The sequence below is a fragment of the Pristis pectinata genome, chromosome 8 (genome assembly GCF_009764475.1).
Source record: "Pristis pectinata isolate sPriPec2 chromosome 8, sPriPec2.1.pri, whole genome shotgun sequence".
In the NCBI taxonomy this organism is placed as follows: Eukaryota; Metazoa; Chordata; class Chondrichthyes; order Rhinopristiformes; family Pristidae; genus Pristis; species Pristis pectinata.
This window is the reverse complement of record NC_067412.1, coordinates 102,921,476-102,947,551: the sequence shown is the minus strand read 5'-3', so window position 1 is coordinate 102,947,551 and position 26,076 is coordinate 102,921,476. Positions and strand designations below refer to the sequence as shown.

The 26,076-nt window shown below is 44.3% G+C and overlaps 1 protein-coding gene across 1 annotated transcript in view; it reads right to left on the bottom strand.

Annotated features, from left to right (window-relative positions):
• Nucleotides 1–206: 206 nt before the first annotated feature.
• Nucleotides 207–26,076, bottom strand: part of gpc4 (glypican 4) — a 158,445-nt gene continuing 132,575 nt past the window's right edge. The window contains exons 8-9 of the mRNA XM_052022547.1: nucleotides 22,355–22,530; nucleotides 207–1,938 (exon numbers count right to left, since the gene is read on the bottom strand). Coding sequence (XP_051878507.1) covers nucleotides 1,724–1,938; nucleotides 22,355–22,530 — 391 coding nt within the window. The 3' untranslated portion in view covers nucleotides 207–1,723. The remainder of the gene's footprint in view (nucleotides 1,939–22,354; nucleotides 22,531–26,076) is intronic.

Sequence of the window (26,076 nt, the reverse complement as noted above, 5' to 3'; positions counted from 1 at the left end):
AATGTTCAAGGTTTAACATTTTTACTTCTAACATACTAACATTTTTACTTTTATTTTTCTTATTATCATAAGTAGTGATTAATAAAATAGTTTTTAACACTGAATCATGACTCAGTTTGTTTCTTTTGTTGCTGGTTCGTGACACCTTCCTTCCATATGCATATTCCATATTCTGTAGTTTCAGTACAATAACTCAAATACTCAAATTTGGTATTCACACATTTACTTTAGAATCAGCTGCATTCCATTATGATATTTCCCACTGTACAGGTTCTGGACCATGAATAAAGCAGCAATCTTTGTAAATACTTTTCAACTTACATCAAGCATTTTGTATTTTGCATTTGAAACCAAAATGGAAAAAAAATGACTATCCGTACAGCAATGTGTATTTCAAAATATAATTCTTGGGATTACAATAAGGTTTTACAAGATGACTGAAAGCAAAATTTACAAGTTTGTCATGAAACAAAGGGTGGTTGCAGTTATCTGTCTTGCAGAACCACGTCGTTACTTTGCTGGTGTTCCAGCTGAATTTCAGCTAATGAGTGGATATTTCAGACAATTCTTTCCCTTACAGAAAGCCAAAACTAATTTCTACATGACCTAAGGAACAGCAAACCTTACAACACCTTCAGCCAGCTCAACAGTGGCTCAGCTTCATAGAGTCTGCTATCACAGAAAAATCACTACTTTAACTGGTAAGCTGTAGATAAGCAGGAGCCCTGATGATTTATAAACAGAAAATGTATATCATTCAGTTTTCTGCTAATTGAAAATAACAGAATTTTCTAAAATAGTGTACTGACCCTGAGCTAGCAATTACAAATAGTTAAAATTTTGATATAAAAATATAATTAACATTACAATGAAAACTGAAATGCATACAGATCAAATATTGCATTCAGACTATTATTAAAAAACAAATCCCAGCAGGATGATGCTAGTGACTGTCAAACTGCAGGAAGCTGCTCAGGCTGGTAGCAAAACTCAACTCATGGACAGATTTAGCACATCAGCAATTTCAAAATTTAGTTTCCAGATTGGTCTCTCTCAAAACAAAGTCCATTAACTGTAACATCAATCATTGTTAAAACTGGATTCAGTTCTGATGCCTGTGCTGTAGCCCCTTCCAACACTTGTTTAAAAAAATTCCAGAGCCATGCAACATGTTGCTTTACGAAAAGGCTCAATAATCACAGCTCTAATTACTGTGCAACTGTATATAACTACCTATCTAAAATTATACCAGGCCTCTAGCAGATATTAGCTTGACTACATTACAGATACATTTGTGCATCAATAGGTGCATCATTATCCCAAGTGATTTCAAGATAAATGTTTGCTTCTGTACAGATATTCACCATCACATTATTTAATGAAAGTTGGCATGTATTTTCTTGCACACAACCTGTTTCTTTAAATAGGTAAAAAGAAAATTTTTAAAAATGCCTTAAAGACTTACTAAGTAATACATTTACCTTGGGGTCCACATATTGTACCCTTGTGTTTTTTCTCAAGCTGATTGTGCGATTAAACATAATCACATAGATACAGTGGTGGCGATAACAATCTCAATACACTTGAAGCCACAACCAAATATCATTGATGAAATTTTAAGAGAAGTTTGCAATTTAAAGTAAAGTCATCAGCTGGCTTAAATACGAACAGTTTTTAATTCAAAAAAGCCATTTGTGAAGATTCTTTCTTGTACCTTGTGTGATTATCTTAACCTCAGGTGTAAGATTACAATCAAGCAGCTAACAAGTAGAATCAGCTGAGAGGGTTCACTGCTGCAAGCAGAGTTATTGGGAACAATTTTCCTAGGTTCTATGGGGGCAAAGAGCAGAGGAGCATCAGTGCTGGTGAACTCAAACTCCAGGTGGCAATCAAGCCCAAAGCAGCCACTGCCACTTTCTTCACCGCTGCCTTCATCACCTAAAAGACAAAACAAAGGAGAATTAATTTCTTTGGCATTCCCTAATAAATGCAGTGAAAATTAAAAACGTTCATGTATGGAATTAGGAGTCAGTGGCAAAATGGATGAAATGAACAGAAGGACAGAAAGCAAAGAGTTGTGGTAAATTACTGTTTTTCAGAATAGACCATAAGACATAGGAGCAGATTTAGGCCATTTGGCCCATCGAGTCTGCTCCACATTCGATCTTGGCTGATTTATTTTTCCTCTCAACCCTATTCTCCTGCCTTCTCCCCGTAACCTTTGATGCCCTTACTAATCAAGAACCTATCAACCTTTTGCTTTAAATATACCTAATGACTTGGCCTCCAAGGCTATCTGTGGCAATGAATCCACAGATTCACCACCTTCTAGATAAAGAAATTCCTCCTCATCTCTATTCTAAAGGGGCGTCTTTCTATTCTGAGGCTGTCCCTAGGCTCTCCCACTACTGGAAACATCCTCTCCATCCAGGCCTTTCAATATTCAGTTGGTTCAATGAGATCCCCCCCATCCTTCTAAACTCCAGCGAGTACAGGCTCAGAGCCATCAAACGCTCCTTGTATGTTAACCCCTTCATCCCTGGAATCATTCTTGTAAACCTCCTCTGGACCCTCTCATCCAGCACATCCTTCCTTAGATATGAAGCCCAAAACTGCTCACGATACTCCAAATGTGGTCTGGCCAACATCTTATAAAGCCTTAGCATTACAATACTTGATTTTATATTCTAGTCTTCTCGAAATGAAAGCTAATATTGTATTTGCCTTGCTTACTACTGACTCAACCTGCACGTTAACTTTCAGGAATCATAGAATGTTACAGCACAGTACAGGCCCTTCAGCCCACAATGTTATGCTGACATTTTATCCTGCTCTAAGATCTAACTCACCCTCTCCTCCCTCGCCTCTCGAAGCAGCCTGGGGAAAATCCCATCAGGCCCTGGAGATTTATCTGTCTTGATATTATTTAACAACTTCAACACATCCTCTCTCTTGATATCTACAACCTTGAGAACATTACCCTTACCAGCACTCCCTTCCGCGTCATCAAGACCCCCCCTCCTCGGTGAATACCGAAGAGAAGTATTCATTGAGAACTTCTCCCACTTCCGCCGCCTCCAGGCACATTCTCCCACCTTTGTCTTTAATCGGACCTACCTTTACCCTAGCCATCCTCCTACCCTTCACGTACGTGAAAAAGGCCTTGGGATTTTCCTTAACCCTACTAGCCAACGCCTTTTCATGTCCCCTTCTAGCTCTCCTCAGCCCTTTCTTAAGTTCCTTCCTCGCTACTCTATATTCCTCACGGGCCCTGTCTGAACTTTGCTGCTTATACCTTATGTATGCTACCTTCTTCTCCCTAACTAGTCGTTCCACCTCTCTCGTCACCCACGGTTCCTTCACCCTGCCATTCCTTCTCAGCCTCACCGGGACATATTTATCCCTAACATCCTGCATAAGATCCCTGAACATCGATCACATCTCCATGGTACATTTCCCTTCAAAAAGGACATCCTACTTTACACTCCCAAGTTCTCTCCTTATAGCCTCATAGTTCGCCCTTCCCCAATTAAATATCTTCTTGTCCTCTCTGCACCTGACCCTGTCCATGACAATTTTAAAGGTTATGGAGTAATGGTCACTGTCCCCCAAATGCTCACCCACCAATAGATCCTTCACCTGTCCCAGTTCATTTCCTAAAACTAGACCTAACATGGCAGTCCCTCTAGTCGGCCTGTCGACATACTGCGTCAGGAATCCCTCCTACACACATTTAACAAATTCCGTCCTATCTAAACCTTTGGCACTAAGCAGGTTCCAGTCTATATTTAGGAAGTTGAAGTCTCCCATTATAACAACCCTGTTATTTTTGCTTCTCTCCAAACACTGCCTGCCAATCTGCTCCTCTATATCTCTACTGCTACCGGGGGGCCTATAGAATACTCCTAGTAGAGTAACTGCTCCTTTCTTGTTCCTTACTTTCACCCATACAGACTCTAGAGATGATCCTTCTACAACATCCATCCTTTCTGCAGCCGTAACAGTGTCCCTGACCAGTATTGCCACCCCTCCTCCTCTTCTCCCCCCTTCCCTATCCCTCTTAAAACACCGAAAACCAGGAATATTCAATATCCACTCCTGCCCTGACGTCAGCCACGTCTCAGTAATAGCCACAATATCATAGTCCCCCATACTTATCCAAGCCCTCAGTTCATCTCCCTTATTCCTGACACTTCTTGCATTTAAGTAAACACACTTCAGTCCATCTACCTTACTACTTTTATAGCCTGTATTCTGCTTCTCCTTCCCCAAAGCTTCTCTACCTGTTTGATCTAACTTTCCCCCATCCCCTTCTTCCTCTGACCTACTCCTCTGGTTCCCTTCCCCCTCACAAACTAGTTTAAACCCTCCCGAACCACCCTAGCAAACCTAGCCGCAAGGATATTGGCCCCCTTCTGGTTCGCCTTGGGAAAAGGTCTCTGACTGTCCACTCGATCTATGCCTCTTATCATCTTGTACACCCCTTATTAAGTCATCTCTCATCCTCCTCCCCTCCAGAGATTAAAGCTCTAGCTCACTCAACCTATCCTGGACATGCTCTCCAATCCAGGCAGCATCCTGATAAATCTCCTCTGCACCCTCTCTAAAGCTTCCACATCCTTCCTATAATGAAGCGACCAGAACTGAACTCAATACCCCAAGTGTGGTCTAACCAGAGTTCTATACAGCTGCAACATTACCTCCCATCTCTTGAACTCAACACCCCAACAAATGAAGGCCAAGACACCATACGCCTTTTTAACAACCCTTTTGACCTGCACGGCAACCTTAAGGGATCTATGGACGTGGACCCCAAGATCCCTCTGTTCCTCCACATAGCTAGGAGTTCTGCCATTAACCTTTTATTCTGCCTTCAAATTCAATCTCCCGAAGTGTATCACTTCACACTTTTTCGGGTTGAACGCCATCTGCCACTTCTCAGCCCAGGTCTGCATTTTATCAATATCCTGTTGTAATCTACAGCAACTTTCTGCACTATCCACAACACCACCAACCTTTGTATCATCAGCAAACTTACTAACCCACCCTTCCACATCCTCATCCAAGTTATTTATAAAAATCACAAAGAGCAGAGGTCCCACACAAAGAGCAGGGGCCCCTGCACCAGGACTCCCAAGTCCCTCTGTACCTCCGATTTCTGAATTCTCTCCTCATTTAGAAAATAGTTGAAATTGAAATTGGTTTATTGTGACTTGTACCGAGGTACAGTGAAAAACTTGTCTTGCCAAGCGTTCATACAGATCAGTTCATTACACAGTGCATTGAGGTAGTACAAGGTAAACAATACAGAATTCAGAGTAAAGTGTCATAGCTACAGAGGAACTACAGTGCAGGTAGACAGTAAGGTGCAAGGTCACAATGAGGTAGATTGTGAAGTCAAGAGTCCATCTTATTGTAATAGGGACCTGTTCAATAGTCTTATAACAGTGGGATAGAAGCTTTTCCTTGAGCCTGATGGTATGTGCTTTCAGGCTTTTGTATCTTCTGCCTGATGGGTGAGGGGGGAAGAGAGAATGTCTCAGGGAGGTGGGGTCTTTGATTATGCTGGCTGCTTTACTAAGGCAGCAAGAAGCATAGACAAGAGTCCACAGTGGGGAGGCTGGTTTCCGTGAGGTGCTGAGCTGTCCACAATTCTCTGCAGTTTCTGGCGGTCTCGGGCAGAGCATTTGCCACATCAAGCCATAATGCATCCAGATAGGATTGTTTCTCACCCTTATTCCTTCCACCAAAGTGCATGACCATATACTTCCCTACACTGTATTCCATCTGCCACTTCTTTGCCCATTCTCCCAAACTGTCCAAGTTCTTCTGTAGACTCCCTGCTTCCTCAGTACTACCTGCCCCTCCACCTATCTTTGTACTATATGAGTAGAGGATGGTATGCAGTTATCTTCTCCAGGGCTCAGCACTGGACTTTTTGATTTATGTTAATGACTTGGATATGGATAGATCTGCAAAGATAATGAAGCTTGCAGGTGTTGTAAACAGTGAAGAGGATAGTAAAAGACCCCAAGAGGACTCAAATAGGCCGTGGGGTCAATCAGAATTTTCCAGAATTAATTTTTCCAGATTTTAGAAATACCAATGATGATGGAATGGAGATACATTTTCAAGATGGATAATCAGCAAACGGAGAAGAAGTTGCTAATGTCCCCATGCACCTGCAGAGCTTGTTCCACTTGGTGGCAGAGGTTGCAGGTTTGGGAGATACTATCGGTGTAATCTAGGTGAATAAAACCAATGAATGAGGGAATAAATGTTTAGGTAGTGGATGGGGTATTAATTAAATGGGCTGCTTTGTCCTGGACGGTGTCAAGAGAGTTGTTGGAGCCACATTGATCCAGGGAAGTGAGGAGCATGTCATCACGTTCAACATTATAAACAGTAGAATGTCTTTTGGGCATTGGAGGCAGGATATCCAGCCTCTGAGCTGCTCTCCTATCTTTTTACAACCTTAAAAAGATATTTGGACAAGTACATAGAAAAGAAAGGTTTAGAGAGATATGGGCCAAATGCAAGCAAAGGCCCCTCGGACCTTGTGGGAGACTAGTGCAGAAATTACAGGGACCCTGGCAGAGATATTTAAAACAACCTTAGCCACAGATTAGGTGTGGGAGGATCGGCGGAGAGCTAATGTTGTTCCGTTGTTCAAGAAAGGCTCTAAGAATAAGCTGGGAAACTATAGAGGCCGATGAGCCTGACTTTGGTTGTGGGTAAATTATTGGAAGGTATTCTAAGGAACAGGATACAAGTTTTTTGGATAGACAGCACCTGTTTAGGGATAGTCCACATGGCTTTGTGCGTGGCAGGTCACATCTAACCAATCTTATAGAGTTTTTCAAGGAGGTTACTGAGAAGGTCAATGAGAGAAAGGTGGTGGACATTGTCTGCATGGACTTTAGCAAGGCCTTTGACAAAGTCTGGCATGGGAGGCTGCTCCAGAAGGTTAAGTCACTTGGCATTCAGGATGAAGTAGCCAATTGGATTCAACATTGGCTTAGTGGGAGAAGCCAGGGAGTGGTAGTAGATGGGTGTCTCTCTGATTGGACGCCTGTGACTAGTGGTGTGCCGCAGGGATCGGTGTTGGGTCCATTGTTGTTTATCATCGATATTAATGACTTAGATGTTAATGTGGTTGACTGGATCAGCAATTTTGTGGATGACACCAAGACTGGGGGCATAGTGAACAGCGAGGAAGGCTATCAAAGCTTGCAGCATGGTCTTGACCAACCAGGAAAATGGGCTGAAAAGTGGCTGATGGAATTTAATGCAGACAAGTCTGAGGTGTTGCACTTTGGGAGGACAAACCAGGGTAGGACTTACACAGTGAATGGTAGGGCTCTGAGGTGTGCAGAAGAGAAGAACAGAGCAGTAATAGGTGGACAAAAGAGGGGAGGCGGGGTGGGCACAGGGTGGTGATAGGTGGATGCAGTTAAGGGATAGTGATAGGCAGATGTGGGAGTGGAGGGGGGAGCAGATCCACCAGGGGATGGACTTTTGTCCACTTATCACTGCTCTGTTTTTCTCCCCTATATATTGGGCATCCCCTTTTCCTATCTTCAGTCCTGAAGAAGGGTCCTAACCCAAAACGTTGACCGTCTGTTTTTCTCCACGGATGCTGCCCATCCTGCTGAGTTCCTCCAGCATCTTGTTGTTAATTGGCATGGATGAGTTGGACCAAAGGGCCTGTTTCCATGCTGTACAACTCTATCTGCTCATTCAGTTGAGTGTTTGGTCAACAGTGATCCTCCCCTCAATGCTGATGGTGGGGAATTCAGTGATGGTAATGCCAATGAGTGGTGAGAAGGTGTGTTTAGATTTTTGTTGGATATAAACTTTGCCAGGCACTTTTGTGGTCTGAATGTTCCACCACACATCAGCCTGAATGTTGTCTGGGTCCTGATGCTGCATGCAAGCATGGACTGATTCACTTACTAAGGAGTGGTACAAAAAAGTCAACATTATGTAACTGTCAGTAAACATCCCTATTCTGACCTTATGATAGAAAGAAGGAAACTACTGAAGACGGTTGGGCCAAGGATGCAGATCTGAGAACTCCTGCAGTGATTTTCTGGGGGTGGAATAAGTTCCCTCCAACAACTGCAACCATCTTCCTTTGGCTGAGGTATGATGCTAATCACCGGACTGCTTTCCTCTTGATGCCCCCAGACTTTGGTTTTACCAAAGCTCCTTGATGCCATTGTCAGTCAAATGTGCCTCTACATCAAGAGCTGTTACTCTCACCTCACTTCAGTTCTATGATCCATGTTTAGACCAAGTCTGGAGCACAGTGGTCCTGGCCAAACACAAATTGGGGATTGATGAGAAAGTTGTGGGTGAGTAAATGCCACTGTGACAACACTACTGACGACAACTTCCAACACATTGCTGGTGATTGAAAGTAACTGGACAGTAAATAGTGGGATTGGAATTGTCCTGCTTTTTGTGAACAGGACATACCTAGGTAAATGCCAGGGCTATTCTTTAGCTAGAGATGCTGCTGGTTCTGGAGAGCAGGTCTTCATTTCTACAGGCAGGATGCTGTCTGGTCCATATAATTTGCTGTATCTAGTGCTCTCAGCCATTCCTTCAAATCACATGGAGTGAATTGAAATGGCTAAATACAGGCTTCTGTGATGGTGGAGGTCTTAGAAGGAAGCAGAGATGGATCATTCACTCACCGCATTTGACTAAACATGATTGCAAATGCTTCAGCTTTGAGAGAAAATAACTTTTCCGGTTATGGGGAAGGAGTAGCGGATTTGATTGTTCTGCAGGGAGCTAACAGGGATTCAGTGAGTAAAATTTGTCATCTTCTGTGTCCTATCAATTGTATAATTTCGAACACCAGCTGATTCATATAGCCGGTAATAGTTAAAATTTGTCAATGCAATGCAAAGGAAAAATAATCAGTCTTCACCAAAGTGGTCATTTTCAGATTTGTTTTTGCAATGTTAATAAACATGGGAGGACTGCATTTATTAATCATCTCCAGAGTCACAGAAGATAATTGTAGTAGGAATGGCAATTTCTTTCCCCTATACTGTGATTTCATTGCCTTGAATTCAATTTCAGTTTTCTGTGGTGGTATTTGAATTCGCAACTTTTCCGTCTGGTCATTAAGCTAGGCCACTAAACCTTTCATACAGTTTATTACAGAATTCAGAAAGCCATATATTACCACAAATTATTCACTACAGGTTTTGCCAAATGACAACATTATATCCTTGGCTATGAACTAAATCAGTAGCACCTCTGTGACATGTAAACTTTCAGCATGAAGAGTACATTTTAGATATATTGCACGGGATTTCACTTTTTCTAAAGCTTCTATTTACCCCTTTATGTTAAAACTGAATTTCAATGTGAATAATTTACTATTGTACTCACAGTTGTTCCTATGAAGGTTCTGCACTAGTTAAAATCTGAAGCCAGGGTCATATTACAAAATAACAGAAAATACCTGGCAGGTCAGGTTAGCATCTACAGAGAGAGAAACTAATTTAATGGGCTGAATTGACCAAGATTTGGCCTTTGCTTGGACTCGCTGCTCGTGGTCTCTGCTGCTCAGCTTTACTTTCCTGGCCAGGTGTGAAAGGCTGAATTGATCCTCTAGACATAGGAAGCATCCAGAGGGACCGTGCCGTGGAAAGGTCTTGGGTGGCACACTGCTAAGGCCTTGCTCCTAAATGCTCACAGAGCTTTTGACTTGGACTATCTCTGACACCTCTTTCACCTTTCTCGATCTTTCCATCTCAATCTCAAGAAATTATCTGGGATACTTGCCTTCAGTAGCCAGGGCATAGAATACAAAGGCACGGAGGTATAACCACAGCAAATGTACAACTTCACAATCCAGCAACCTGGGTTCAATCCTGATCTTTGGTGTTATCTTTATGTAGCTTTTACATTCTTCCTGTGAACTGCATGTGATTTCCCCAGGTGCTCTGGTTACGTCCCACATCCAAAAATATGCTAGTTGGCAAGTTAATTGGCCACTTTAAAAATGATCCATCATGCAAGTCAGCGCTAGGAGAATAGACTGGAGTTTATAGACATGAGTGAGAGAATAGGTTACTGGGGAATAGGATTAATGGGATTGTTCTGAGAATTGGCATAAACTCAATGGGCTTTCATGACAAAATATTAATACATTAATTTGTCCAGAGCTGGAGTACCATGTGTAGCTCTGGTCACCACACTACAGGAAGGATATGAAAAAGACAACAAGATGCTGTAGGAACTCAGCAGGCCAGACAGCATCCGTAGAGAAAAGCAGATGGTCAATGATTTGGGTCAGGACCCTTCCTGACCTGAAACGTTGACTGTCTGCTTTTCTCCATGGTGTTGCCTGGCCTGCTGAGTTCCTCCAGCATCTTCTTGTTTATTCATCTAGATTCCAGCATCTGCAGTCCTTTGTTTCTCTGTTTTTCTATAGGAAGGATATGATTGCACTGGAGAGGGTGCAGAGGAGATTCACCAGGATGTTGCCTGAGATGGTGTTTCAGCTTGAGGAGAGATTGGATAGCTTTGTTTGTTTTTCTTGGAGCAGAGAGGGGACCTGATTAAGGTATGTAAAGTTAGTAAGGATATAGATGGGTTAGATAGTGAGAAATATTTCCTGATAACAGAGACATCTAAAACCAGAGGGCATAGGTTTAAAGTGATGACTGAGAGAATTAGAAGGGACCTGAAGGATTTTTTTTCATCCAGAGGGTGGTTACAAACTGGAAAACACTGCCTAAGGTAGTGATGGATTGAGGTACTCGCATAACATTTAAGTCTCAAGGTGAACACTTGAATCACCAAGGCATAAAAATGATAGGCCCATTGCCATATGTCATCTATATCCATGATTTGGATGAGAATATACAAGGCATGGTTAGTAAGATTGCAAATAACACTAAAATAAGTGTTGTCATAGATGGTGAACACAAGAGATTCTACAAATGCTGGAATCTGGAGCAACACACAAAGTGCTGGAAGAACTCAGCAAGTCCGGCAGCATCCAGGGAGGGAAACAAACAGTCGATGTTTCGGGACTGGAGAGGAAGAGGGCAGAAGCCAGAATAAAAAGGTACGGGGGTGATAGGCCAGTTCAGGTGAGAGGGGTGTGGGTGGGGGAGGGGGGATGAAAGGGAATGATGTGAGAAGCTAGGAGGTGAAAGGTGGGAGAGAAAGGGATAGAGAAGAAGAAATCCAATAGGACAGTAGACCATGGAATAGAGGTGGGGAACCAGAGGGAGGTGATGGGCAGGTCATGAGGGCGGGCGAGGGGAAAGAGAAGGGGTGAGGGGGCCACAGGAATGAGGGAAAACCAAAGGAGGGGGGAAAGGAGTTACCGGAAGTTAGAGAAATCGATGTTGAGACTGTCATGTTGGAGACTCCCAAAACAGAGTATGAGGTGTTGCTCCTCCACCCTGCATATGGCCTCAATGTGGCAGTAGAGGAGGCCGTGGATAGACATGTCAGTATGGGAATGGGAAGTGAAATTAAAGTGGCTGGCCATCGGGAGATCCTGGCTCTTGCAGTGGATGGAATGAAGGTGCTTGATGAAGTGGTCACCCAATCTGCGTCGGGTCTCTCTGATGTAGAGGAGGCCGCACTGGGAGCACCGGATGCAATAAATGACCCCTTCGGATTCACAGCTGAAGCGCTGCCTCACCTGGAAGAACCAACTAGGGCCCTGAATGGTAACTCTCAACCCTCCTCTGACCACCAACCCTCAACACTACCCTGACCCCAGCTCCAACCCCTGCTCCTTGGTGGGATCCTGGTTGAGGGTAAGTAAGAGGAGGTGTCTGAGAGCTGACGTCTAGCCTCGGCAAGGTAAAGGTCAGTCCGTCAGACAACAACAGCACAGTCCTTGCCTGCAGGTTTGATGGTCAGGTTAGTATTAGTACGGAGAGAGTGGAGGGCAGTGCATTCAGAGGGGGTGAGGTTGGAATTGGTAAGTGGAGCGGTGAAGTTGAGACGGTTGATGTCCCATTGGCACTATCCCCTCCAACCTTCCCCTCTCTGAGATGGAATATTCTGTCCTTCACAAGGGCCTTACCTTCGTCACCATGCCCATACCTCAACAAGTTCTGTGCCATGACGCCAAGCTCTTCTTCCATTGCCTCCATCTATAGGACTACTTCTTTGGCATAGATTCTCCACACCCCACTGATGACCCCTTCTCCTGCCTTAAGCCCTCCAGCTGGACACCCCATTGTGGCCTTCTTCCCATTCTGAATCTTTTCATCTCCAACTGCCAATGGGACGTCAACCGGGAAGGCTGTGGACATTGTCAAAGTCCTTGCTAAAGTACATGTAGACAAAGTCCCACATGGGAGGCTGCTCCAGAAGGTTAGGTTGCTTGGCATTCAGGATGAAGTAGTCAACTGGATTCAACACTGGCCTAGCGGGAGAAGCCAGAGAGTGGTAGTAGATGGTTGTCTCTCTGACTGGAGGCATGCGACTAGTGGTGTGCCGCAGGGATCGGTGCTGGGTCCATTGTTGTTTATCATCTATATTAATGATCTAGATGATGTGGTAAACTGGATCAGCAAATTTGCAGACGACACCAAGATTGGGGGCATAGTGGTCAGTGAGGAAGACTATCAAAGTTTGCAGTGTGATCTGGACCAGCTGGGAAAATAGGCTGAAAAATGGCAGATGGAATTTAATGCAGAAAAGTGTGAGGTGACGCACTTTGGGAGGACAAACCAGGGTAAGACTTGCACAGTGAATGGTAGGGCTCTGAGGTTGCGGCAGAACAAAGGGACCTGGGAATACAGATCCATAATTCCTTGAAAGTGGCATCGCAGGTAGATAGGATCATAAAGAGAGCTTTAGGCACATTGGCTTTCATAAATCAGGGCATTGATTACAGGAGTTGGGATGTTATGTTGAAGTTGTACAAGATGATGGCGAGGCCAAATTTAGAGTATTATGTGCAAGTTCTGGTCACCTACCTACAGAAAAGATATCAATAAGCTTGAAAGAGTACAGAGAAAATTTACACTGATGTGCCCGGGACTTGAGGACCTGAGTTACAGGGATAGGTTGAATAGGTTAGGACTTTATTCCCTGGAGCACAGAAGAATAAGGGGATATCATGTAGAGGTATACAAAAGTATGAGGGGTTTAGATAGGGTGAACGCATGCAGTATTTTTCCCCTCGATTTGAGTGAGACTAGAACCAGAGGTCATAGGTTTAGGGTGAAAGGTGAAATATTTAAGGGGAATCTGAAGGGGAACAACTTCACTCAGAGGGTGGTGCGAGTGTGGAACGAGCAGCCAGTGGAAGTGGTGGATGCGGATTCAATTGTAACATTTAAGAAAAGTTTGGATAGGTACATGAGAAAGGTATGGAGGGCTATCGGTCTGGGTGCAGGTAGGTGGGACTTGGTAGAAAACCAGGCCGGCATGGACTAGATGGGCTGAAGGGCCCGTTTTTGTGCTATAGTGCTCTATGACTCTATCTCCTCTGCACCCTTTCTAAAGCTTCCACCTCCTTCCTATACTGAGGTGACCAGAATTGAACACAATATTCTAAGTGTGGTCTCACCAGGGTTTTATAGAGCTGCAAACATTACCTTGCGGCTCTTGAACTCAATTCCCCAATTAATGAAGGCCAACACACCATACGCCTTCTTAACAACCCTATCAACTTGCGTGGCAACTTTGAGGGATCTATGGACGGACCCTAAGATCCCTATGCCCCTCCACACTGCTAAGAATCCTGCCATTAACCCTGTATTCTGCCTTCAAATTCGACCTTCCAAACTGAATCACTTCACACTTTTCTGGGTTGAACTCCATCTGCCACTTCTTTGCATCCTATCAATGTCTCGTTGTAACCCTTGACAACCTTCTACACTATCCACAACACCACCAATCTTTGAGGAATGGAAGGGTGAAAGTCATCCAGTGAGAGTTTTTTGCCTTTCAACCCAGCATACATTGCATCTCTTGTTTGACTTGAGAACCAAGTAATTTCAGCGATTGAGTCTTAAAGCATGTCGTTGTACAAGGAATGCATCAATAACATGCCTTTATCAATGAAGTGACCATATATCTATTGAATTGTCAAAAACCAGTGGGTGTTAGAGCTATTTAGCATAAACTTAGACCTACATGTCCATACTCACCATCAAGTACTCATCTACTAATCCCATTTACCAGCAATTGGTACGTAGCCTTTTAAAGAGTCATAGACTTAAACAGCACAGAAACAGGCCCTTCAGCCCAACTAGTCCATGCTGACGAAGATTCCTATCTAAGCCAGTCCCATTTGCCGATGTTTGGCCCATATCCCTCTAAACCTTTCCTATCCATGTACCTGTCCAAACATCTTTTAAATGTTGTTGTTAATGTATTTGTCTCAACCACTTCCTCTGGCAGCTTATTCCATTTATGGACCACCCTCTTGGTGAAAACTGTTGCCCCTCAGGTTCCTATTAAATCTCCCTCCTCTTGCCCTAAACCTGTGTCCTCTAGTTCTTGATTCCCCAACTCTGGAGGGGAAAAAAAAGACTATGTCTATTCGCCCCATCTATGCCCCTCATGATTTTATGCATCTCTATAAGATCACCCCTCATTCTCCTGCACAAGGAAAAAAAAATCCCAGCCTGATCAACTTCATGCCATAACAGTCACTTGATTCCTGGCATCATCCTCGTAAACCTCCTCTGCACTCTTTCTTATAGCAGGACGAACAGAACTGAACAAGTACTCCAAATGTGGCCTCACCAATGTCTTGTGCAACATCCCGACTTTTATACTCAATGCCCTGACTGATGAAGACCAGCGTGCCAAAAGCAGCCTTCACATCCTGTCTACCTGTTACACCACTTTCAGGGAAACATATTTGTACTCCTAGGTCCGTCTGTTCTACAACATTCACCAGGGCTCTACCGTTCACTGTGAAAGTCCTACCTTCATTTGCCATCCCAAAATGCAACACCTTGCACCTTGAATTATGATGGGGTGGAATTTGTTACGTGCATCCAAATTTTCTGAGACAATGTATAGATACTCCTACTAGGAAAAGGCTGTACTTGACATACAGGGAGTGTCAGTGGGGGAACAGTGACCATAATTCTGCAAGTTTCAATGTAATTATAGAAATGGATAAAGTTTACCCTCAAGGGGCCTGATTTCAAGAAGAGTGGATCTGGCAAAAACTCCATTTGCCATTCCCAGCTGATCAAGATCCCTCTGTAATTCCATAGAATCATAGAACAATACAGCACAATACAGGCCCTTTGGCCCACCATGTTGTGCCGCCCTTCAAACCACACCTAAGACTATCTAACCCCTTCCTCCCATATATCCCTCTATCTTAAATTCCTCCATATGCTGATCTAACAACCTCTTGAACTTGACCAATGTACCAGCCTCCACCACCACACCAGGCAGCACAATCCATGCACCAACCACTCTCTGGGTGAAAAACCTCCCTCTGACATCTCCCTTGAACTTCCCACCCATTGCTTTAAAGCCATGTCCTCTTGTTTTGAGCATTGGTGCCCTGGGAAAGAGGCGCTGGCTGTCCACTCACTATCTATTCCTCTCAATATCTTGTACACCTCTATCATGTCTTCCCTCATCCTCCTTCTCTCCAATGAGAACAGCCCTAGCTCCTTTAGTCTCTCCTCATAATCCATACTCTCTAATCCAGGCAGCATCCTGGTAAATCTCCTCTGCACCCTTTCCAACGCCTCCACATCTTTCCTATAATGAGGCAACCAGAACTGGACACAGTACTCTAAGTGTGGTCTAACCGGAGTTTTGTAAAGCTGCATCATTACTTTGCGGCTCTTAAACTCGATCCCACGATTTATGAAAGCTAACATCCCATAAGCTTTCTTAACTACCCTATCTACCTGTGAGGCGACTTTCAGTGATCTGTGGATATGAACCCCCAGATCCCTCTGCTCCTCTACACTGCCCAGAATCCTGCCATTTACCTTGTACTCCGCCTTGGAGTTTGTCCTTCCAAAGTGTACCACCTCACACTTCTGTGGATTGAACTCCATCTGCCACTTGTCAGCCCAGCTCTGCATCCTATCAATATCCCTCTTCAAGCTTCGACAGCCCTCCACACTATCCACAACACCACCGATCTTTGTGTCATCTGCAAACTTGCGAACCCACCCTTCCACCCCCTCATCCAAGTCATTAATAAATATCACAAAAAGTAGAGGTCCCATAACCAATCCCTGTGGGGCACCACTAGTCACAGCCCTCCAATCCAAATGCACTCCCTCCACCACAACCCTCTGCTTTCTACAGGCAAGCCAATTCTGAATCCACGCTGCCAAGCCTTCCTGGATCCCTTGGGCTCTGACCTTCTGAAGAAGCCTACCATACGGAACCTTATCAAACGCCTTACTAAAATCCATGTAGACCACATCTACTGCACTACTGTCATCAATCTTCCTTGTCACCTCCTCAAAGAACCCTATCAGGCTTGTGAGGCAAGATCTTCCCTACACAAAGCCAAGCTGGCTGTCCCTAATTAGTCCATGATTCTCTAAATGCTCACAGATCCTATCTCTTAGAATCCTTTCTAACAGCTTACCCACCACAGACGTAAGGCTCACTGGTCTGTAATTCCCTGGATTATCCCTACTACCTTTTTTTGAATAAGGGGACAACATTTGCCACCCTCCAATCCTCCGGTACCATCCCTGTGGCCAATGAGGACTCAAAGATCCGAACCAACAGTTCAGCAATCTCCTCCCTCCTGACACCATCTTCATAGTCTGTGAGTAACACACACACAAAAAATGCTGGAGAAACTTCGGCAGCATCAATGGACAGAAATGAACAGTTGAGTCTGTTCATCAGGACTGAAGGTGAAGAGGGCAGAAGCCAAACTAAAAAGGTAGGGGGAGGAGCACAAGCTGGCAGGTGATAGGTGAGTCCAGGTGAGAGGGAAAAGATAGGTGGGTGGGGGAGGGGGGATGAAAGGGAGTGATGTGAGAAGCTAGGAGGTGATAGGTTGAAGAGGCAAAGGGGTAGAGAAGAAGGAATCCGGTAGGAGTGGACAGTAGACCATGGAATAAAAAGGTGGAGGTGAGGAAGTAGAGGGAGGTGATGGGCAGGTTGTGAGGGTGGGGAAGGAGAAACAGAATGGATGAGGGGCCACGGGAATGAGGAAAAACAAAGTGGGGAGAGGGGAAAACAGAGGGGAGGGGTTACTGGAAGTTGGAGAAATCTTTGTTGATGCCGTCAGATTGGAGACTACCAAAACAAAATATGAGGTGTTGTTCCTCCACCCTGCAACTGACCAGTGAACAGGCTGACTAGAGGAGTGGCCATACTGGATCTAGTACTAGGCAATGAACTTGGTCAGATGACAGACCTCTCGGTGGGTGAGCATTTTGGAGATAGTGACCACAACTCACCAACCGTCACCATAACCATGGACAAGGATAGGAGATGATATGGGAAGGTTTTTCATTGGGGGAGGGCTAATTATGACGGTATGAGGCAGGAACTTGGGAGCGTAAATTGGGAACAGATGCTCTCAGGGAAATGCACAGCAGAAATGTGGAGGCTGTTTCGGGAACACTTGCATGGGGTTCTGGAGAGGTTTGTCCCACAGACAGGGAGAGGATGGCAGGGTAAAGGAACCATGGTTGACAAGAGAGGTGAAACATTTAGTGAAGAGGAAGAAGGAAGCAAACTTGAGGTTTATGAAGCAAAAATCAGGCAGGGCTCTTGAGAATTATAAGGTAGCCAGGAAGGAGTTTAAGAAGTGACTCAGGAGAGTGAGAAGGGGACACGAGAAGGCCTTGGCAAGTAGAATTAAGGAAAACTCCAAGACGTTCTACACATACGTGAAGAACAGGAGGATGACTAGAGTGAGTGTAGGACCGCTCAGGGATAAAGGTCAAAATGTACTTCGAGGCAGGCGAGGTAGGGGAGGTCCTTAATGAATACTTTGCTTCAGTGTTCACCAGGGAGAGGGATTTTGACAAATGTGAGGTCAGCGTAGAACAGGCTACTGTGCTGCAGCATGTTGAGGTTAAGAAAGTGTTAGTGTTGGAGTTGCTGAAAAGCATTAAGATAGATAAGTCACCGGGACTGGATGAGATATACCCCAGGTTACTACTGGAAGCAAGGGAAGAGATTGCTGGGGTGTTGACAATGATATTTGTGTCGTCCCTGGCCGCAGGAGTTTTACCAGAGGATTGAAGGATGGCAAATGTTGTTCAAGAAAGGTCATAAGAATAATCCTGGGAATTATAGACCAGTGAGTCTTACGTCTGCTGTGGGCAAGCTATTGGAGAGGATTCTTAAGGACAGGACTTACGAGCATTTGGAGAAGCATAGTCTTATCAGGGACGATCAGCACGGCTTTGTGAGGGGCAGGTCATGCTCACGAGCCTAATTGAGTTTTTCGAGGCGGTGATAAAATAAATAGATGAAGGTAGAGTGGTGCATGTGGTTTATATGGACTTTGGTAAGCTGTTAGACAAGGTTCCCCATGGTAGGCTCATCGAGAAAGTCATGATGCATGGGATCCATGGAGACTTGGTTGCATGGATTTGGAATTGGGTTGTCCACAGAAGGCAGAGGGTGGTAGTAGATTGAGAGTATTCTGCCTGGAGGTCGGTGACTAGTGGTGTTCTGCAAGGTTCTGTTCTGGGACCCCTACTCTTTGTAATTTTTATAAATGACTGGGATGAGCAAGTGGAGAGATGGGTTAGTAGGTTTGCAGATGACACGAAGGTTGGAGGTGTTGTGGATAGTATACAAGGTTGTTGTAGGTTACAGCAGGATATAGACAGGATGCAGAGTTGGGTGGAGAACTGGCAGATGGAGTTCATAGAACATTACAGCACAGTATAGGCCCTTCGGCCCATAATGTTGTGCTAACATTTTATCCTGCTGTAAGATCCATCTTACCCTTCCCTCCCACATAGCCCCCCGTTTCTCTATCATTCATGTGTCTATCCAAGAGTCTCTCAAACGTCCCTAAATGTATCTGCCCCCACAACCTCTGCTGGCAGTGCGTTCCATGCACCCACCAACACCTGTGTAAAAAACTTACCCCTGACATCTCCTCCTTATCTACTCCCCAGTACCTTAAACCTATGTCCTCTTGTGGCCATCAATTCAGCCCTGGGGAAAAGCCTCTGACTATCTACCCGATCAATGCCTCTCATCATCTTATACACCTCTATCAGGTCCCCCCTCATCCTTCGTCTCTCCAAGGAGAAAAGGCCAAGTTCCCTCAACCTGCTTTCATAAGGCATGCTCCGCATTCCAGGCAGCATCCTTGTAAATCTCCTCTGCACCCTCTCTATGGCTTCCACATCTTTCCTGTAGTGAGGCGACCAGAACTGAGCACAGTACTCCAAGTGGGGTCTGACCAGGGACACATATAGCTGCAACAATACCTCTTGGCTCCTAAATTCAATTCCCCAGTTGATGAAGGACAATACACCATATGCCGCCTTAACCACAGAGTCAACCTGCACCGCCACTTTGAGCGTCCTATGGACTCGGACCCCAAGATCCCTCTGATCCTCCACACTGCCAAGAGTCCTACCATTAAGACTATATTCCGCCATCATATTTGACCTACCAAAATGAACCACTTCACACTTATCTGGGTTGAACTGCATCTGCCACTTCTCAGCCCAAGTCTGCATCCAATCTATGTCCCTCTATAACCTCTGACAGCCCTCCAAACTATCCACAAAACCCCCAACCTTCGTGTCATCCGCAAACTTACTAACCCACCCCTCCACTTCCTCATCCAGGTCATTTATAAAAATCACAAATAGTAAGGGTCCCAGTACAGATCCCTGAGGTACACCACTGGTCACCGACCTCCACTCTGAATACGACACTGAGCTGACGTGAGCTGCAGCATCACCTCATGGCTCTTGAACTGAATACCCCGACTAATGAAAGCCAACACTCCATACGCCTTCTTAACAACCCTGTTGACCTGCGCGGCAACCTTGAAGGATCTATGGACGTGGACCCCAAGATCCCCCTGTTCCTCCACACTGCTAAGAGTCCTGCCATTAAGCTTGTATTCTGCCTTCAAATTCGATCTCCAGAAGTGTATCACTTCACACTTATCCCGGTTGAACTCCATCTGCCACTTCAGCCCAGACGTGCATTCTATCAATATCCTGTTCTAATCTACACTATCCACCACACCACCATCCTCTGTAACATCAGCAAACTTACTGACCCATCCTTCCACATCCTCATTCAAGTCATTTATAAAAATCACAAAGAACAGGGGTCTCAAAACAGGTCCCTGCGGAAAACCACTGGTCAGCGACCTCCAGCAGAATACGCTCCATCTACCACCACCCTCTGTCTTCTATGGGCGAGCCAATTCTGAATTCTCAATCTGAAAAAGTGTGAAGTTATACACTTTGGAAGGACGAACGAAGGCGGAATACAAGGTTAATGGCAGGATTCTTAACAGTGTGGAGGAGCAGAGGGATCTTGGGGTCCAAGTCCATAGAGCCCTCAAAGTTGCCACGCAAATTTTTAGGGTGGGTAAGATGGCGTATGGTGTGCTGACCTTCATTAGTCGGGGGATTGAGTTCAAGAGCTGTGAGGTAATGTTGCAGTTCTATAAAACTCTGGTTAGACCACACTTGGAGTATTGCGTTCAGTTCTGGTCACCTCATTAAAGGAAGATTGTGGAAGATTGAGGAAGGGTATAGAGATTTACCAGGATGCTACTTGGATTAGAGAACATGTCTTATGAGGAAAGGTTGAGCAAGTGAGGGCTTTTCTTTTTGGAGCAACGCAGGATGAGAGGCAACTTGATCGAGGTGTATAAGATTATGAGGAGCATAGATAGAGTGGACAGCCAGCACTTTCTCGCAGGGTAGCAATGGCCAATACCAGGGGACATCAGTGTAAGTTCAGAGGAAGTAAGTTTAAGGGAGATGTCAGATGTAGGTTTTGTTTTTACACACAGAATCTGGTGGGTGCCTGGAACATACCGACGGGGGTGATGGTAGAGGCTGATACAATAGGGACATCTGAAAGACTCTTACAGGCTGTGTAGTAGGCAAGAGTTAGATTGATGATAGAGTAGGTGTTTATAAGGTCAGCACAATATCATGGGCCTCAGAGCCTGTACTGTTCTATATTCTTTGTGGTATGTGGCAGAAGCGGAGGAACTGAGACGTTCAAGTGACAGGGTGGGAAGAGGTGTAGTCAAGGTCACTGTGGGAGCCAGTGGGTTTGTAAAAGATGTGGATAATCTGTCTCTGGAGATGGAGACAGAGACAGCAAGAAAGGGGGAGAGAGGTGTCAGAGATGGACTAAGTAAACTTGAGGGCAGGGTGGAAGTTGGAGGCAAAGTTAATGAAATTAATGAGCTCAGCATGGGTGCAGGAAGCAGCTCCAATGAAGTCATCAATGTAGCGGAGAAAGTGTTGGGGACTGTTACTGGGGTAGGTTTGGAACATGGACTGTTCCAAGTAGCTGACGTAAAGGCAAGTATAGCTGGGGCCCATTTGAGTGCCCATGGCTACACCTTTGGTTTGGAGAAAGTGGGAGGAGCCAAAAGTTGATGAGGGCAAGTACCTCATTCAGAAGGTCATGAGGCATGGGATCCAGGGAAACCTGGCTGTGCGGATTTGGAATTGGCTTGCCCATAGAAGGCAGAGGATGGTTGTAAATGGACTGTATTCTGCCCAGAGGTTGGTAACCAGTGGTGTTCCGCAGGGATCTGTTCTGGGATCCCTGCTCTGTGATTTTTATTAATTACTTGCATGAGGAAGTGAAAGGATGAGATTTACCAGGATGCTACCTGAATTGGAGAGCATGTCTTACGGGAATAGGTTGAGTGAGCTCGGGCTTTTCTCTTTGGAGCAAAGGAAGATAAGATATGACCTGATAGAGGTGTATGAGATGATAAAAGACATAGATCGAGTGGACAGCCAGAGACCTTTTTCCCAGGGTGGAAATGGATAACGTGAGGGGGCATAATTTTAAGGTGATTGGAGGAAAGTACGGGGGGGGGGGGGGGGTATATCAGACGTAAATTTTTTTTAACACAGAGAGTGGTAGGTGTGTGGAACGTGCTGCCAGAGGTGCTGGTAGAGGCAGATACATCAGGGACATTTAAGAGACTCTTAGATAGGCACATGGATGATAGAAAAACGGAGTGGTATGTGGGAGGGAAGGGTTAAATGGATCTTAGAGTAGGTTAAAAGCTTGGCACAACATCATAGGTTAAGAGGTCTGTACTGTACTGTAATGTTCTATGCTCTAAAAAATCTAATAACGTCTGACGATTTAAAAACATTAAGGCAAGCTGACAATTTTCAAGGGAAAAATTACTTACTTGCATCATGGAATGTTGCATCATTTCCGTGATAAGCATTCTTTATTTTATTGGTCATTATTCGCAGCACCATTATCTGCCTGCGAATCACCATGTCTGGTTTGGTAATATCCACTTTAACGGCTGGGTTGTTGAGCTGGTTAGCAAGGCCATTACCCATCACTGGAAAATTGTACCTGGGAAAAACAATGATTAATCACTTTATATTTTATGGAGATCTGTCAGAGCTTGAAAATTGCACTGAGATGGGAAACATGTTTAGGTTCTATACGATGACTTGCATTCTGCACCAAAATCAGACACACCAGAGGGAGACCATTCAGGCCATTGGACATATCCACGGTAAAGATCTTCTTCAATGTCTTGAAATTATTTTTCCCATTAATTATTAAAAAAGAAATTCATTAATAAAACACTGGATCTGCTTCTTCCACCTTCCTCAGTGGAGTATTCCAATCCTATCATGCTGCACAAAACGAAAATCAACAGCACAGTATTTTTGCCAATCACTTTAAAGCCTTGTCCTCTGATCGATCCTTGCTTGTGCTCATTTATTTGACCAAAACCCTTTATGATTCTTGAACACCTTTATCAGAATTAGATTTATCAAATTCTGCCTTAACCATCTACAGCTTCTCCAACTCTCTCCACATATGATAATGTTAAACCTTGCCTACACTTCATCAAAGGTCTTTCCTTGCAGAATTAGACAGAATTCCCAGTGCTTTTTGCACATTATTATTTTTGCATTCTATGATTCCAAACAGGATCCCATTTTTTTTTGAAAAAGAACCTCTTTTGCAGCTTGTCCTGTCACTTTTAAATATTTGTATATGCAAAACCCTAAATATCTATTTCTGCACCTCTCTAAAACAGTGTAACTTATTTTCTTTTGATTATCCATTTACATGATATAGGCTACATTGGCAATGCCAGTTATTCATTGTGCATTAAATTGATTTATTATTGTCACATGTACCGAGGTAACAGTGAAAAACTTTGTTTTGCACGTCATCCATCACCCTTCCTCCCCCCACTCCGTCTGCCCATCACCTACACACTCCTTCCACTAGGTCCCCTCACCCACTGTTCCCGTCTGCCCTCCCCACTTCCCTAACTCCATGCTTCATCTTCCTTTCTCTTCCATCATCTGCTGCTCCTTGTTGCCTTTACCCATCACCTCCAACCCTCTGTCACTCTTTCAACTCTTCCCTCCCATTTCCGGTCAACTCCCAACTCGCCTCACCTCAGATTCTACCCCTCACCTAGAGGGCATGGGGGATATGGAAGCAGCATTGTGGGGCACCAGCATTGAGGATAATCATGGTGGAGTTTGTAAATTGGATCCAAAATTGCCTTGGCCATAGAAGACATAAGGTAGTGGTGGAGTGATGTTATTCTGACTGGATGTCTGTGATCAGTGGTGTTCCTCAGGAATCAGTGTTGGGACTTCCATTGTTGGTGACATGATCACGGGCAGGCACGGTAGCGTAACGGTTAGCGTAACGCTTTACAGCACCAGCAACCCGGGTTCCAATCCAGCCACTGTCTGTAAGGAATTTGTATGTTCTCCCCGTGTCTGCGTGGGTTTCCTCCGGATGCTCTGGTTTCCTCACACATTCTAAAGACGTACGGGTCAGGAAGTTGTGGGCATGCTATGTTGGCGCTGGAAGCGTGGCGACACTTGCGGGCTGTCCCCAGAACTATGCAAAAGATGCACTTCACTGTGTTTTCGATGTACATGTGATGAATAAAGATATCTTATCTTACTGAGTTTGCAGATAACACAAAAATCGGTGGAGTTGTGGATAATAAGGAAGGTTGTTAAAGAATTAAGCAGGATAAAGACCAGTTGGAAATGAGGCCAGAGAAATGGCAGATGGAGTTTTATCCAGACAAGTATGAGGTGTTGCACTTTTGGAGGTCAAATGTAAAATTTGTCAACTCTGACACTGGCAGAGGGTATCCAAGGTGGTTTCTCACATTTCCAGTTCTGATGAAGGCTCTTTGACCTGAAATGTTAATTCTGTTTCTTTCTGCAGATTCCTGATGTGCTGAGTGTTTCAAAATGTTCTTGTTTTATTATCTTTAAGTCCTGTCCACTTTCTGTAAATCATATTGCAATCTGGTAAAATTGTCCTAGCCTCAATTTAAAGGTTTTACTCCTGGTTTACTTGTTATTTCCAGTAACAATGCTCGATCTAACTGAATGATGACTGGCTTGAAAATACTCTCCCACAATCCCTCAGTTCACGTCCAGGTTCATTTGATAATACTGTTCAATACTGCCCTCTCCTGTTAGGTTTGCATTTCTGCCTATTTCTTTAATAGCTCAACTGTCAAATATCACAGCCCTTGAGTCAAATATCGCTGCCTATTTGTTAACTACATGTCTAAGCTATGTGTCATCTGCAAACTTTGAAATTATGTCCTATGCCTGTGCTTTTCAAAAAAAATGTTCACATGACATGGGCATCACCGGCCATGTCAACATTTATGTCCCCACAAAATGAGGCAGCAGTTAAGAATCAACCAGAATGGCAAGTCTGGAATCATATATATGCCAGACCAGTTAAGAATGGCAATTTTTTTTTCTTGAAGGATATCAGTAGACCAGACAAGATTTTACAACAATCCGGTAGTTTCATGGTGGTTGTAATTGAGACTAGAATTTTTTTCTTGTAATTCCAGATTACACGCTATTAACTATCAAGACAAAAGCAGTGGTCCCAATCCCAAACCACAGGACAAATAACTGACATCATCATTGTAGCTTTAAAACAAAATCATCCAAATAATAAGTGTATATAAAACTGCAGAACTTAATGATTTCCACACAAAAGTTCCCATAGACGCATGTGACAGAAAAAAAATTGCTCCAATTACGATTGCCTAAAATTCCCAATTCAGAATTCTGCGCTGGGGTAGAAAGCATTAATTCATTAGTTAAGGGTAGGTGGATAATCCAAAAAAAAATAATTGTGGGATGGAGAAGTGCTCCTTTCTCTGCATTCCCCGTTTCTGAGGGACACGATCTACTTGCATTTGGATAGACAGAGTCTGATTAGGAGGAGTCAGCATGGCTTTATGTGTGGAAAGTCATGCTTGACGAATCATAGAAAATGGAACATTACAGCACAGTACAGGCCCTTCAGCCCACAATGTTGTGCTGACATTTTATCCTGCTCTAAGATCCATCTAACCCTTCCCTCCCATATAGCCCCCCAATTGCTCTATCAATCATGTGGCTATCTAAGAGTCTCTTAAATGTCCCTAATGTATCTGCCCCCACAACCTCTGCCGGCAGTGCATTCCATGCACCCACTACTCTGTGTAAAAAGAAAACAACTTACCCCTGACATCCCCCTTATACCTTCCTCCAATCACCTTAAAATTATGCCCCCTCTTGTTAGCCTCTGTCGCCCTGGGAGAAAGGCTTTTAGAGATTTTTGAAGAGGTAACCAAAAAGGTAGATGAAGGTCGGGCAGTGGATTGTCTATTTGGACTTCAGCAAGGCCTTTGACAAGGTCCTGCATGGGAAGCTGGTCTGGAAGGTCAGTTCCAGGGAGAGCTAGTTAGGTGGGTTCAAAATTGGCTCGGAGGTAGGAATCAGAGGGTGGTGGTTGAAGGTTGTCTCTCAGAATGGAGGCTGGTGACTAGTGGTGTGTCGCAAGGGTCGAGGTTGGGACCTTTGTTATTTATATAAATGATTTGGATGCGAA